Source organism: Astatotilapia calliptera, chromosome 18 (assembly GCF_900246225.1).
Source record: "Astatotilapia calliptera chromosome 18, fAstCal1.2, whole genome shotgun sequence".
In the NCBI taxonomy this organism is placed as follows: Eukaryota; Metazoa; Chordata; class Actinopteri; order Cichliformes; family Cichlidae; genus Astatotilapia; species Astatotilapia calliptera.
Genome location: NC_039319.1, coordinates 16,239,904 through 16,255,806, shown reverse-complemented (window position 1 = coordinate 16,255,806; position 15,903 = coordinate 16,239,904). Strand labels below are relative to the sequence as shown.

At 40.9% G+C, this 15,903-nt stretch overlaps 1 protein-coding gene across 10 annotated transcripts in view; it reads right to left on the bottom strand.

Annotated features, from left to right (window-relative positions):
* cacna1eb (calcium channel, voltage-dependent, R type, alpha 1E subunit b) overlaps positions 1-15,903 on the bottom strand; it is a 73,890-nt gene that overhangs the window by 21,624 nt on the left and 36,363 nt on the right. For 6 of the 10 annotated variants that reach the window (XM_026148588.1, XM_026148589.1, XM_026148595.1 and 3 more), the window contains 18 exons: positions 15,652-15,755; positions 14,300-14,458; positions 12,015-12,205; positions 11,734-11,837; positions 11,537-11,652; positions 10,480-10,533; positions 9,142-9,222; positions 8,743-8,952; positions 8,472-8,584; positions 7,986-8,098; positions 7,693-7,824; positions 7,373-7,442; positions 6,872-6,989; positions 6,216-6,283; positions 6,059-6,126; positions 5,690-5,707; positions 4,597-4,611; positions 1,048-1,815 (listed from right to left, as the gene is read on the bottom strand). In XM_026148588.1, coding sequence (XP_026004373.1) covers positions 1,048-1,815; positions 4,597-4,611; positions 5,690-5,707; positions 6,059-6,126; positions 6,216-6,283; positions 6,872-6,989; positions 7,373-7,442; positions 7,693-7,824; positions 7,986-8,098; positions 8,472-8,584; positions 8,743-8,952; positions 9,142-9,222; positions 10,480-10,533; positions 11,537-11,652; positions 11,734-11,837; positions 12,015-12,205; positions 14,300-14,458; positions 15,652-15,755 — 2,502 coding nt within the window. The remainder of the gene's footprint in view (positions 1-1,047; positions 1,816-4,596; positions 4,612-5,689; positions 5,708-6,058; positions 6,127-6,215; positions 6,284-6,871; positions 6,990-7,372; positions 7,443-7,692; positions 7,825-7,985; positions 8,099-8,471; positions 8,585-8,742; positions 8,953-9,141; positions 9,223-10,479; positions 10,534-11,536; positions 11,653-11,733; positions 11,838-12,014; positions 12,206-14,299; positions 14,459-15,651; positions 15,756-15,903) is intronic. The other 4 variants (XM_026148593.1, XM_026148594.1, XM_026148591.1 and 1 more) reach the window with 3 other exon arrangements.

Below are 15,903 nucleotides of genomic sequence, written 5' to 3'. Positions count from 1 at the left end.
ATGGAAACATTTAAATATGATAATAACCACTGCAGCCAAAAAGAGTGCCTGACGAGCCCCGTTGTAAGTAAACTATTGATTCGACTGTACACTGTGGTCGTGTTTTCCTCCGAAACAATAAGTTCTGTTGGAGCAGCCTTTCTACGCCTCTCTCTGTCTCTCGCTTGCAAAGTTGACCCAGACAACAAAGTGAAGCTAGTTTTCGGTTATGAGCCCGACACGGAACCCACGTATTAGCCAGAGGTCCCTTTACTACGGTTCAGAGCGGCGGACCTGTTTTATATACGCGCGGAATAGTTTTCTATATGAGATCGCTGCATAAAGCGCAGCCTTACCTAATGTCCACCTACTGTTATTCATTTTATATTATGATTTAAAAATCTAGTTGGTATTGGTATGGAGTGCAACCTTCAGTAAAAGTAATAAATCACACAGCAATAGTACATTCATGTAGTTGTAAACAGCATGATAATATATTAAGTAATCCAAAGTATTCAGAATACGTCACTCTCATTGAGTAACGTAACGGAATACGTTACAAAATACATTTTGGGGCATGTAATCTGTAATCTGTAGTGGAATACATTTTAAAAGTGACCTTCCCAACACCACTGATGCAATCCTCTTTGCAACCCACATCCACCCCAGCTTTTCCTTTATTGTTGTCACTGACACCTGGTCTGCTCTGTATTAACGCCATGTTGCTGCTCTCCGAGAATGTTTGACCATATAACTAATTACTATAGAACAAATGAATTTTGCTTTTTGCTTAACTGCTCCAGAATAAACTTAAATTGAAGTAACAATACAATTTTTTTCATTACAGGGAGAAACTGTGCCACAGCTTTGCGGTATCTATATACACATTTCCTTGTTGCATCTGTTGAACGAGTGTCCTACCTCGTAATCCTTTGGTGTTTATTTCTAAGCATAGCATAGCATAAAAGGTAAAAATATTATCTATACATAAAATGATGCAAATGACCTAAAATTTAAAACACTTTAGCTTCTTTCCACCAGTCGAGAAATGCATGAGAGCAGGCTTACCTTATACAATCTTCTCCAACTTCTGCATAGGGGTTAACGATGCATGTCCCATCATCGTGGACTGAGCTTCCTTCTTCCTCTCCTCTTTCTTTGTCCTCCCTTTCTTCCCTTTCTTCTCTTTCATCCAGTACTTTTCTCTCCTGGCTGAGCGACCTTCTGATATGTAGCACCTCGTGTGGCGTTTGCGTACAGTCCAGACTCTTCGCCTCAATACGAGCCTCGCGATGGCGGTGGCGTCTATGACGGGCTCCATCTTCTGGCGCCTGACTGGACCTGAACTTTCGGGCCATCCTGTGTCTGCCACCACCTGCCGCCCGGTGGTTTGGTCCTCCTGTCTTCTCCTCGCTGAGGTTTACCAGAGGTTCAGCTGCTGGAGGCTCCGGCATGGGAATAGAGATGGACATTGGAGGTTCGGGAAGAGGCATCCCCACCGACATCGGTGACTCAGGTAGGTGAGCTGGGCTGGCCTCTGAGGAAAGGTTGGAGGGGTGGTGGGGAATGGTAGGAGTTTCGACGGTGTCTTCTGTAGGGCTGCTGAACAGCTCCTCTCTGCTCGCCATTTGGCGCCGTTTGCGCAGCTGGTTGGCTCTCTGCTCCCACACCGACATGTTAACTTTTCTCCTCCTCTCGCGGCGGTTGGCAAAGGCATTGGAGCCATTTAGGGGCTGCTCGTCTGCAGCAGCCAGTGCACCATCCGGTTCATCTGGAAAGGTAGGCCGGCCCCTGTGGATCGCACGTTTCCGATACAGGTAGGGTCTTCTTCTGCCACTGAGGACCACAATGTACTCGAAATAAATATTCTGCAATTCATCTTAAGGAATTAGTGACCAAAAAAGACATGAACACTATTATTCATTTAGCATACCAATAATATATTTTAAAAAGCAAACAAGTAAAATAAAAGTTGCAAGAAAAGGACAGACCTTTTCTGTGAATTTATAATGTTAGTTGATTAGTAACACACACAAAAAAAATTCCCATGAAAAAAAAAATGTGCAAAAAATACAAAGGCATCCAAAAAACTCAAACAATGCCTGAGAAGTAAGGACAGATCGAAAGTAAAAGAGAAAAACAAAAACCCACGAGAACAAAAACGAAGGGTGCAGGATCAAGGTGCAAACATTGTGTAACATCTAAGGGAAATTGAGTACGAAAACTCAAGAGAGAAATTCTGTGTGACACAGATGCATACAGTTATACTTACTGGTATTCAGATTCTTTTGTTGTCCATGTAATCAATGAGTGATTATTTGAAAACAAGACATTAGTGTTTAACAACATACACAGAACATTTGCTGTGGCACCGAACGAAACGCGTCCAGAGGAAACAAACTGTACTTGCAATTGAATCCAAAAGAGGACTGAAGTTAGCATTTAATTTATCATAATGCACACTTTGCATTCAAGGCCGCTGTATAGTTTTGGGCGTTTTACATTAAATATATTCAAAATTCAAAGATCTTGATGGCTGATGATCGATTGATATGATCGAACACAACATTTTGGTCAGTGCCACGTAACAAGCATATAACAAGACAACATGATGGAGCCAGAAGAACACTGTAATACACATCAAATCAGCACCTCGATTGTTGCAGCACTTACGAGACTAACATTCAAATATGTAACAGACAAATGATACATTCAGTGTCACAGCTAGAGTCCGAGACCAGTAAGAGAGAGTTTATGCAGGCGTGTCCTGACATCGCATCGCTTTGGGGATTTTTGTCATGTTTTTCTGGTGATCAGAGTAGATCAGGTGTGCAGGCAGCAGCTAGTCCTGATCCATATGGTAACAAATCAGCTTGCAGAGACTTTGGTGGTGTCGCAATATAGCACCGTCATTTCAAATTAAAACAAATGGGAGCATCAGCCACACCCTTCGGTGCTCCCTTGTGTTTTGCTGAACAGCAGCAAAAAGAAGTACAGCCTCAGCTGTTTGTGGACACTAGTATTTTACAATCTGTGCATGGCATGCTAGAGTTGCTACTGTTTTGATATCCTTTACTACTCTCTGTTTCACAGCGTCTGTTCTCTAATTCACTAATAACAAATTCTTTATTTTTTAGGGGAACCTGGCTGAACGGCTTCTGATTTGACTTGACTGGAAGTAGCTAAAATAGACAAGTTCATATTAGAAGTTCAGAAGGATTTTTTCCCCATCACTCTGCCATATCTCTAAAGAATAATTTTTAATACTTTTTTTTTGTTACATTTTTAAAAAATACTGAGTGACCCTTCATTTGTTTAAATTTGGTTTATACAATTGAAACAAGGTGAAAGTCAGTATTTGGTATGGCCATTTTTATTCTTCAACAGAGCCTGAACTCTCTTAGGCAGGTTTTCTTCTCATTTCTCTAAGTAGTCTTCAGGAATAGTTCTCGAGCCAACAGCATTGGTTAAAATGCACCCCAAACCATGACAGAGCCTCAACTGTTTTACCTCTGTTCTGACCTCCTCTACGCATAAATTTCAATTCTAATTTTTCAATTTCAGCAGTAAGGTGTTGCCATTTAGATGCTTTCCAGATAATGCAGGATGCTGGATGAAAATCAAATTTTGGCAAAGCCTCTGATACCACTGGCTGAAATGTAGCCCAAAACCATGACAGAGCCTCCACCATGTTTTACAGATGGCTGTAGACTAGGGGTCTCTAACTCCAGTCCACGAGAGCTACTGTCCTGCAGCTTTTAGATGCATGCCTACTTCAACGCAGCAGAATCAAAAGGTTGAATTACCTTTTCAGCACGCCATCAAGTTTGGCAATGCTTGGTAACAAGCCATTCATTTGATTCAGGTGTGTCGGAACAAGGATACATCTAAAAGCTGCAGGACAGTAGCTCTCGAGGACTGGAGTTGGAGACCCCTGCTGTAGATGCTCAGTGTCCTGATCGCTCCATACATATTGATTTGAATTTGTATTATATAACTGCTTCATAAAACCCGTTGCCACTGATTTTCCATGCACTTCTTATTGGGAATACCACAGACTTTTCTCCCTGCTTCCCTTCCACTGGAATGCTGTATTGGAATAATTTTTTTAGGCCTTCCACTTCTTCTTCTTCTTCTTCACTTGTCCAGTTTCTTCAGTTTTTTTACGGACACACTGCACACCATGTTGAGACATGGCAAGTTTTCAGCTACTAGTTCTCTGGAAATCACCTTGTTGGTGGAAAAATGCTATTTTATGTCTGTCAAACTCTGTTGTCTCTTGTTTTTTGTAGGATCAACCAAAGAAATTGGAACAAATGATAGTTTAAGATTCAATTTTAAACTGTTTTATGTCTGTTATGTATAAACACTACGCTGGTTTGTCCCTTGAGTTAGGTGCATTTTATGCTTTAATCATGCAGAGTAAGTAACTCAAAATAAAAACAAATAAAAAAACAAACAAAAAAAACCCAAAACAAAACTTAATCCTCTAAAAATGGTCAGGTACAAGGGCTGGATTGAAAACTGGTGAAAAAGCAGCCATTTTCCAAAGAAACACTTTGGAAGACATTTAGAAAGCTTAGAGAACTATTGCTCAAAACCACTTTAAAAACTTACATGAAAGTCTGGTTCCTTGGAAGCAAAATATAGAGAAACGAGATGTGGCTCACGACATTTGCACAGTACTGTCTACTCTTGGAAGTTTGCTACATTTGTACTTTAAAACCAAAGCCTAAAAGCACCAACAGAGTCATTTTATTCAACATTACTGTATAATAGTATTTTAACGACTACAAGACATTAACAGTTGAATAAAACTATTCTGTAAAAAAGAAGCTTTGAGCCTCTGCAAGTTGATTTTCTTATTGCACCATAAATAAAAGCCTACTTGGGAAGAAGGTAAAACACATTTATCAATCTCTAATTATATATGGTCAGGAAAATCTGACTTAGTAACATTTGTAGTTAATGGACCCTTTTCACAGCAGCCATTTTGACTTGTCATAGCTCAAATGTTAGTGGTGGCCCATTAAATGTCCCAGTATGCTAATTCAGAGCGCCAGCCTCCACAATACTCTCCTCAAGAAGAAATCAGCCGTCATTAGATTTCCTGAATGCAGCTGTGCATTTCCTGCGAATACAGTGAAAATCTGCTGTGAAAAAGGTCTGAGGTGTAAAACACAGGAAGGACAGGTGCAGCCATAATCTAGCCAGGTCAGTGTTCTCAGTGAGAGGTATAACGTGCCTCTGCAGGACACGCAGATGTTACGTAACATCTTTATGCCCTCCAACAAAAAATGTCATTGTCACAGTGGAAATTCTGATGAGCCGGAGTCACACTAATCAGGCAAACTTGGTCAAAATCAGACCCACTCCAAAGTGTGCCTCCTCCCAGTAGAGTCACACATTCAGACTTCCCACTGTTCCCGACAACCTTTGAAGTACACCTCCCGCCCTTCTCCTCCCAAACTTATGGGATAATTAGACCTGTGGGAAAGCCGCCAGGTCGCAGAAAGGAGCAAGGAAATCAGTGAAGAATTACCCCTCTGATTAACAAAAGAGGCTGACCATAACCAATCACAAGCCAAGGCAGTCACAGGAGTTTCAGTTATGCAGCTCGGAGAGTCGGAAATGACTCATGCTTTTAAATCAGGCACATTCAATTTACATTCATAATTTTGGCATCAGTACGTTAAACATGCCTTTCTACCTTGCATTCACCGCGCAGCTGAAGAAATAAGGAACATACTGTTTTAAACATTTGACACTTACACCTACAACTTCTTCTCATGGTGGAAATAAATGATCTTGACTTATTTTAATCTGACTTTAACACATCTCCCCTCTAATAGAGTAAGATGAGGAACCATCAGTTTCCCCACAGCATTCATATCTTAAGTATTAGCTTCATTTCACTTCTTGGAAAATGACTTGGAAAAACACTAAAAAAACGACTGAGAATGAGGAACTGTGAGAGAGTTTAGTCCAATTTCAAATTCAGTTACTTAAGAGCTGTGAAGACTGTGGTTATCTCATCTTAAACGTGGATTTTTTTGTTAGATGTCGACCAGTAACTTACTCAGCTATCAGGCCGTCTCTTCCTCTGGCGTATCTCTGGTTGAAGAACTCTTCTTCCTCCTCTTCATCCTAAAGAAGAAGACCACGCCCGCAATCGAAGAGCGGTTAACAGCAGAACGTGTGTCACATACAGCACAAACTTTAAAAACAGTGCAAACCTTTGTCAATTCCTGTGCATTGGCCAGATTATCCACGGCAATGGCCAAGAAGACATTCAGCAGCGTGTCTGTCGTAATGTCGGTCAAGGACAAAAACGCCAAAAAGTACAAATAAAATCACATTTTAGGCGACCGCATGAATGTCAGTTAGCTTGCTCTTCAGGACTACTCAAGCAAAGCGCGAAATCAAATGCCGTCATGTCACCAAAGCGCTAAATATTGCTCACTTGTTTCCATCCAAAGACGCTCTCTGGTGTCAAATATAAATTTCTGTTTTGATCCTTCTCCACCCAGCTGCTGACTCACCTTTGACCCCTACTGTACTTGCTGTGATCTGGTGTAGGTATGTTTGGTCATTAATCAGCCACTTGTATACTTTCCTTTCACCTTTTACTCACCTACAAATCTATTTTAATTGCATTTACCAATAAAGACCACAAAGAACATCAATGTTACTGATGCCAGAGGATATTCTGCTGAAGATTTTACTTTTGATACAACATTTTTATACTAGTTTAACTCGCCGTACTTCTGTTGATATTAAGCATTTTAACACTCGGGTATGTCGCTATTTTTATCTAAAATACTTCCACCACTTATAGGCATCACGCTTTTTATCAGCGCTTTCTGACCACTTTTGAGGTCAACAAGGATACAATTTCCAAACAATGTGAGCACTATGAAGTAGATGGATGACCACATGCCGTACTGAACGCCTCCCTGCGAGCGGATCCCATTATACATCACCTCGTTCCAGTCCTCGCCGGTCAAAATCTGTGGGCAAATTCACAGAATATTTTGCACATTGCTCACATCAGATTCACTGCACAGGAGACAAAGTCACTGTCTACTAACCAGTTCAAAGTATAGTATTAAAATGGCAGCAAGGCAATAATTACAGTGTCTGCTGATCAAAACACTCTTTTACAGTGCAGCGGATGTGTAGCAGATATGATGTGGACTTTTTCCACATTTCCCTTGTCTGATATTCATGTGCGCATATGTGTGTATGGATGTGTGGGATGATGACGGAGGCAGGGGGTGGCGAGCGAGCGAGCGAGCAGAGTTGTTTAATCTGCGCCTGGGGTGAGAAATATCCCAGGGTGCAATGTGTCATGGAGAGCAGGCAGAAATGAGGGGATCTGTGGGAGCCAAACCTGAAACACTGTCATGATGGCAGCTGGAAACGTGTCAAAGTTGGTGGGAGTGTAATCTTCAAAGATGAACCTAGAGGGGAGGCAGATAGAAAGCAGGGTCAGATATGACCAAGGAAGAATGGGAGGAGGAGGAGGATGCAGAGCTATTTTCATCTGGACATATCGCTTCCTCTCCTCTTATTTTAGGACACCATTGAGGAAACTGCTGTTTAGATCTTAGGAAGAAGATACTGTTTTTCAAAACGGTGCCATTATTATTGAAATCAAAAGGAAAACCGATTTGGCCGAGTTCACTGACAATTAAGGATGTCAGTACGCACCTCCCTCCAAACAGCTGCATCCCCAGCAGAGCAAACACCACAGTGAAGAGGAAGAGAAGGAAAAGCAGGCTGATGATGGACTTCATGGAGCTCATGAGGGACACCACCAAATTCCTGAGAGAGGCCCAGTATCTGGAAAAAGAAAATAATAATAAAATAATACACCCTCTGGGTTTTTTTTTTGTTTAGTTGGTTTTTTTGTCAGCTGGAACATGTAAAAATTCAACAACCATTGTGCAACCCAGGCTGTCATGACTTACTTTCTCTGTGAACTGTCCTGCTGCCCCACTTACTTTGTGATCTTAAAAATCCTCAGAAGTCTCAGCGCCCTGAGCACACTGATGCCAAATGACATGCCAGGCCTGAAGAAACCCCACACCACCTCAAAGATGCTGCCGACAATAACCTGCAAAACATGTCAGAAGGAAAAAATCAAGCTCTGTATGCTTCACCTGTGCAGCAATGTAGAAATCCTCTTTTTGTTTTGCCATCAGTTCTCTCACTTATGTTCTAATTTACTTTGAAAGTTGGTTTTCTTGCTCAGTTTTAGTCCCTTCATCATTTTTACCTGTGTTGATTATTATATCTCTAATCAGCCCACTGTGTGTATAAAGTCCAGTCCTCCCTTTGTTCTTGGTAAAGATGGTTCACTTTGGTTTATATAATCTATTCAAGTAATAAGAAATTGTATCCCTGACGTTAAGTAGCCTAGTCTTCATTTAGCACAAGAAATGTATATATTCTAGCACAGAGTGAGAAAAGGAGATGAAGGACCTCACCCCACAGTCGAAGCAGTTGAAAGATGAGTGGAAGTACAGCCGGAAACCCAGACCATACATTTTCAAAAACATCTCAGCCAGAAACAGCCCCAGGAAAACAAACTCTGCATAGTCTGGAGATTAAAGAGGGGGAAAAAGCAAAAGTCAGAAAGCAGAATGAAGCAGGGTGCAGCCAGAAAGAAGGTATTTTCTGACCTGATTTCGCTTTTTTGATCTAAAAAAAAAAAAAAAAAAAAAGCAAACAGCACAGACATTCACAAAAGAAACCCACAGAGGAAGACGGTGAGCCAGTCGGGTTGATTGTGGTGGACAATGGCCACACAGATGGTGTTGAGAGCCACCAGACTGAGCACCATCAAGTAGAAAGTGTCTGTCTTCACCATGCGGCGGATCGAGATGCGCAACATACGCTCCTTACGTCGCAAGTAGGCAGCGGGGCCGCGGCGGCCGCTGCGGAAATTCATTCTCGATCGTGACATGCCTGAAGGAGAAAGAGGGAGAATAAGAAAGGAATTTTTACAGAGGGAGGCGGGGGAATTTTCGAGTTAGTCATATGCATGTGAAAGGTACAGTATATAAGTAACTCAAGAGCTCAGACACAGGTGATATCCTGTAAAGAAAGTAGGAAGAAGCCTACTGTAAAGACAGTGAGTAACTAAGCTTCACTCACTGGCGGTAGACATGTCTGTATACTTCTCATCCCCCGGTGCTCCTCGCCGCGCACCCGTCTTCTTACTTGATCTCTTCAGCACTAAAGATGTTTCACACAAGTTCAACTTTACCAAAACCTCAACTTTGCTAACTTTACGTCAGAAATGAAAATGAAAACAACGGGTGAAATGGTGACTTCTGCTGTCACACTAAAGGTCCACATAAATAACATAACAGCAACAGCTGTGCCTGTAATACAACTCATTAAAATCAGGCACTTCCCGTTTTTTAACCCATTAAATTGATATAACATTAATATAAGCTTAGTTGCAATGGTAACCTCCAGGTTATCAATAAAATATTGAGTCATGTTTAAGGTTTGAGTAGTCATTATAGGTTAGGAGATATATGTATGAGATATCCATGGTAGAAGTGTGAGATCGATACAAATATCGATAGTATCAATACCGACGCTGGTTTTGGTATTGGATCGATACTGATACTTTGTTTCCATCCTCTAACTTCAGTAAACAGCCCACTGAATTGTGTTAAATAAACTATTTTGTTTTGGAAATGAAAAAATATATCAAAAAAAATGTTTGAACCTTTTTGTGCTGACTGTCAGGTCTATTTTATTTATAGCCCATAGCACATTTAAACAACAGAGGCTGATCCAAAGTGCTTTAGAGGCAGCCACATTTCCATTACAGGTCTCCAAAACAAGTAAACAAAATGTTTCAAAATACATAAAAAGCTGAAAAGTGGTTTATTATATTAACTAATTATTGTGAAAAAATAAAGATCACACTGATTTAGTGGTCATTAAATGTGTTAACAATATGAAAATTGGTGATGATTCATCATAATAATATTAACACACGGCTCTCCCGTTTCTAAGTTAAAAGCATCGGAATTGGTATCGGCAGCACTGGCCCTGTATTTACTTGGTATCGGAGCAATACCAAAATTTGCAGTATCAAACACAACAAATACACGGTGTATTTTGAAGCGCTTTAATTCCACAGCCGTTCACCTATACCTGTCGAAACAGGTGCTGTTAGAGGGGATTCATAAGTTTCATGGGGTTGCCGGTAGGTAGCAGCGGCTGCAGTGACTTCAGATTTGCTTGCAAAAGTATGGGACTATCATTCGTACATATGTCGTGACTCAGGAGGGGGACACATTGAGCACTGGTAAGTTTTAAATGTAAACATTTATATTTGGCCATGTATTTTTAAATTTACTGCGAGCTTCTTTGTCCATTACTTAAAAAAATATAACCTTTCAGAATCTGATGATTCTTTTTGATCCACTCTGTATATGTAGATAATTCTAAGGGCAAAGTATGTGAACTTACCATCTAACGGTGATCTCCCTGAACTTTTATTCTCCTCTGCAAGCATCACCTCCTCTGTAATACAATAAAACTGAAGGTTACATGCAGAAATATTTGTTTTTAATCAAGCCACAGCTAAAAACCCACATTTCAGAGTCATAGCGCCCATTGTAACCGAGGCCAAACTGATGCAAACACTGCACCGAGAGGCCGGTGTGACCTTCTTAAAGACAGAGCTACTTTTCTCGCTCACAATCTCGCAATATCTCGCTCTCTTTTCTCCCTCTCTTCCCACACTCTCCCACACCCGTGCACACATGACTGCACATGCACAGCGACTCTCTTTCTTTCTCTCTCTCTCTCACACACACACACACACACATGCAAACACACAGAAGCGCGTGTATATAAGCACACACACAAATTTAAGTCAATGAGTCAGTATCACCTTTTTCTCACCCTCTGCTTGCGTGGGAGCCTAGCAGTGTAGATTGCCATTACAGCACTGTGCGTTTGCTGCAACTCAACTCAGCTACTCTGCTGTGGATCCAAAAGTCTGAAGGTGTCTGCAGCAAACCAGTCTCTCTTCAAAAATGTAATGAAATCACTGTGTTGCTTTTAACAGGGCGATTACATTTTAATTAAAAGAAGAGACTCAGTGTATCGGCACATAAAGGGGAAACGGTAGCCTGGCTCACTCTGTTTAACAGCTATGCGAAGCAAAACTGTGGTGGAGGTACGTGCTGGAATATTTCTGAACAGTGAATCCTGGCTAACACTTTGTTTCAACCTTACATTGCCAAAAGCATTCACTCACCAGTCCAGCTGTGAAATGTTCTCACTACTAAATATTCCACAGTGAACTGTTAGTGGTATTATAACAATGTGGAAACAATTGGTTATAGAAATTCTCCCACGACCAGAAAAAAAGAAAAAAAATTGATGGATTAATTGATTCAGCATTTTTCTTCAGTTCATCAGCCGCTGCATTTCTCATCAAAACATCCAGGATTAAGTCACTGAAGCCTCTCCACACTCACTGTAATAAAAGATGTAAAGTTGTTCTGCTGCCCAGTACCTGCCCTGTCTATCCAGGCTCGGTAGCCATTCAGTTCTCTTTCCACCTGCTGCTGGCGACGCAGTTTCATAAAGGCCCTCCGGTTCTCCACCCTCTCTCTCTCCTTCGCAAATTCTCTGAAAAAATAAAACATATGAAAGCAGCTGTCTTCACTCATAATACGGACAGAAATGTTCACATAAATGAGGCACACTTACCCAGACAGGACTCCCAGAACTAGATTCAAAACAAAGAACGAGCCAATAATGATGAGAGGAATGAAGTACATCCAGTTCCACGTTATACCCAAGGCATCGTTGGTCTGAAATCCATAATTTTTATGTTATTAAACACTCAGCATCATTGCAGTGCTCAAGCCTTCAAGGGGGTGAGGGATCACACTGACGATGTAGAGGTCTCAAAAACTCGTGTATCAAATATGAAACACTAGGCATTAAGGGTTTAAGGGTTCACTTTCAGGCTGAATGCTTCTGCTCACGTTATAGAGGACAGCCGTCCATCCCTCCATGGTGATACACTGGAAGACGGTGAGAACAGCAAACAGGATGTTGTCGAACTGTGTGATGCCGTCATTGGGCCCGATCCAGGTATCGTTGCAGTCGTACTTCTCAGGACACTTCCTCACACCGCACGCAAATGCCAGCTCTGACGAGTCGACAGTCTCATTGTCTACAAGCACGAAACATAAATGTCACGGCGCCCATTTATTGAAGCACAAACATAATGACCCCAGATATTCATCTACTGCCGCTTTCTTGATTGTGGTCCTTACGGATCCCGCCCCCCAGGTCTGGTAACTGAAAGTCTGCATTAAAGTGCAGAAGACAATGTGCAAGTGGAGGGCAAATGAGGACAGGCGTGAAAGTCGAGTTCTACCACAAAATACAGATGTGGAGGTACGGACCAGTGCCAGCATCCAAACTGGATCCACATTTCCACGGCAACAAAATCAAGCAGCAGTGCTAAAAAAAATAATAAAGACAGCTTTCACGACTCACATCCTGGCTATGAGAGAGGATATTCACAGATGATTGGCAGATGCAGGGCATACAAAATCTGTCTTCGATTTTTATATCATACCCCAACTTCAACTATATAACACTGTAACATCTGGATCTGGTGGGTCTGAGGTACTAGGTTAGTAGTGTGTGGAGGTTATCAAAGTAGTTAAAGAAGATTTGGGGAAGTAATGTTTTTCTTTCTTGTGTTTCTTTATTTCTTTCGCTGCACTCAAATGGAAGGTGAAGCTGGCAGATGGTTATCTTATTTCAGCATAAACCCTGGAAACAGTCCAGTCTGGCACTTTGAAAAGCATTACAAGAATCAACCTAGCAACACCAACACAGCTGATAACATGTTACTGTATAGCTCGCTTGTTTTAATCAATTTTTTGTCCTTTTTTTTTTTTACACTTTTTGTACAGAGTGAAGAGTCGGGTTAGTGTTTCCAGTGTGTTTGCTATTCTACGCTCTACGACCTTTTAATATCTGTGGTGAAACAATCACTGACCTGTACATTATACACTGCCATCCTCCACTGGAAATACATTTTTGTTTTCTGCTGTCTCACCTTAGTCCTTGACCCTCACTAACACTCTGTTCATCTGCCGATGGAGTAAAAATCTCTTTGCTTAGTTTAAATCTCGCTTTAAGAGACACAAGCAGGATTTAGTGAAGCCTTATGATTCATATTTTTATGCGTTGTTATTATAAAGTTGCTATGGAAGAAGGTTTAAATAAATTTAAGAAACTTTTTTGTTTGTTTGAAAACATCTCTTTAGGCTTTAAATTTTGTGGGAACAATGGAGCAATTTATTTCTCCTGCTCTGAACGCCGTGACAGCTATAATATTAAAATTTTATACCTCGATCCATCCCTGAGCTGTGTTGGACAGTAAATGCTATGGTGCGGTGGTGTGATTACAGAGTAGTTGTTGAGTAATTAAGCAGTAGCTAAATCAGCCAGCAACAACTCTAATAATACCTCTGAGCCTGCTGCTACTGTAATCTATGAAGGCCTCAGTTGCTCAAACAAAGATGTTCACACCCTCTGTTAGAGAACAATGAGTAAATCACACTTTGAGCTTACCTGGCGAATCAGTCACAGTAAGTTACAAGGCATCCAAAACAAACCCTGAAAATATGCCTCTAAATTCAGCGGCGATACAATGGCGGCACGTGAGCCCTCAAATTGATAATAAAATACAATCAAAGGCGTCATTTACCTGTAATCAGTATAAAGTACATGTAGACTGATCATGATTTTAGGATTCTAAATCATGGTGTTTACAGCGATGTTTAAAATGGCGACAACATTTTTCTCCCTTGAAACTTGTGGATGTCTTTGGATTTCATGTTGTCAGCACTCAAAGCTATAACAACTGCAAGGACATCGCCACTGATACTTCTTCATTTGTCCTCCACTTGTCCAATTTAGATATGCCAAGTATTCACCTAATAGCTCTTTGGGAAAATTTCAATCTGTTGTTATGCCTTAATCATTCATAGGTCAATTTTCACAAGTGGCTTAACAAACCAATAAATATTCCTCTGGTCAGGAAATGGTCATGCACAAGGACTGGACTGCAAATGGATGAAAAAGCAGAAAATGTCCAAAGAAAAACTTTGGAAGAGCTTCAGAAAGCCTGGAGAACTGTCGCTCCACTTTAAGAAATTACAAGAATGTTGGGCTCCTTGGAAGTAAAATATAAAGTAATGAGGAGTGGTTCAAGACTTCTGCACAGTACTGTATGCTCTCATCTTACCAAGAATGTCGTCTGATGGCAGGCAGGTGTGGTGAAGCTTCCCGCTGTAGAACTCCAGACCAATGATGGCGAACATGAGGATGGCAAAGAACAAGAGGAGACCAATCTGGAGCAGGGGGATCATGGCCTTCATGATGGACTTCAGCACAATCTGGAGGCCTGGAGGTTTTATACAGAAACAGATACTGTCTTTAAGAATAACACAAAAGACAATGTAACAATCAAAGTTCCCAAGTACATGGTTAGCTACATTGTTTTGTGAAAACAGTCAAGGACTTTTGCCTTTTCTATTATTTCTGCTAATGAAGATAATTTTGAATAGCAATAGTTACTGTATTTGCATTACCATCAGTTTAAATTTGCAGCAGGTAGAAATAATATTTGGCTTCACACAGAATTCAAACCCTGCTTTCTCAGTTTCAGGTCCTTCATATTTTCAATGCAACATCCCAGCTTAATTTTTATGTGGGCGTTTGTTTGTTTTTACACTACTTTATAGTACTCGGTCACCACTTCATGCATAATGGACCTTCCATGTGTATGGACATGTGCAGGTATATATGTATGTATACATATGTATATTTAGTGTGTACATATGTGTGTGTACATGTCTATAAATAGGAATAGTAGTGGTACAATAGCTGTATCAAGCTATATAGTTTATGTCTTCCATATTTCCAACCATATCCATAATCACATACTGTGTATGCTACCATTGTATATAGTGTATTATCTTACTTTTTTTCATTGATTGTACTTATTTGTATTTTTGTATTTCTGATATCTGTACTTCAGCTGAGGTGACGCAAAAATTTCCCCATTGTGGGATCAATAAAGTCTTATCTTATCTTACTCGATTGATCTGGTGTGAAAAGACCAGTGATTGGCCTGTCAAGGCTGGATTTTCCACAGCCTGGAAACAAAGCTCAGGGAGGTGCACAACTCCAGATTACTTGGCTCCTTGCTGAGGACAGCATCGAGTAATGTCATTAATGGAAAAACTCTTAATACACAAGAGTTTCTACGGCGTATATACAATTAAAATTACTCTGTGTCTTGTGAAGTGCTTACATGTGGCAGATAGGAAACAGTGGACCAGGAACTAGTGCGTACTATGAGGTAAATTGACCAACGGGTTCAACTTCCTGGAGGAAAAGTCCAACAACAAGGCAAACTAAAAAAATCCATGTAATGCCTACATGTTAATACTCACGTGACATCCTGACAGTTTTTGTACATACAAGTCCAGATTATGAAACTCTTCCTAATGAACACATTCTGAAACTGCAGCTTTTGCATTTGTGTGTTTGACCTTGAAGTGCTTTTTAGTTTGAGGTCAGTAGTTGACTCACTGGGAATGCCGGAGACGAGTTTGAGAGGTCTCAGCACCCGAACAGCCCTCAGGGTCCGAAGGTCGACCGGGATGTTCATGTGGGCACCGGCAGTGGCCAGGATCCTGGTGGAGGCACGCATTATAGAGATTCAAAGACATTTTTGATGGTAGGGACGCTACACTGGAAAGACATTGTGACATTTTTTCAAGGATTAATAGCTATCATTATTTTTGGTGGCCTAAAAAAGGAGAGAGACATTTGGGTTAAATT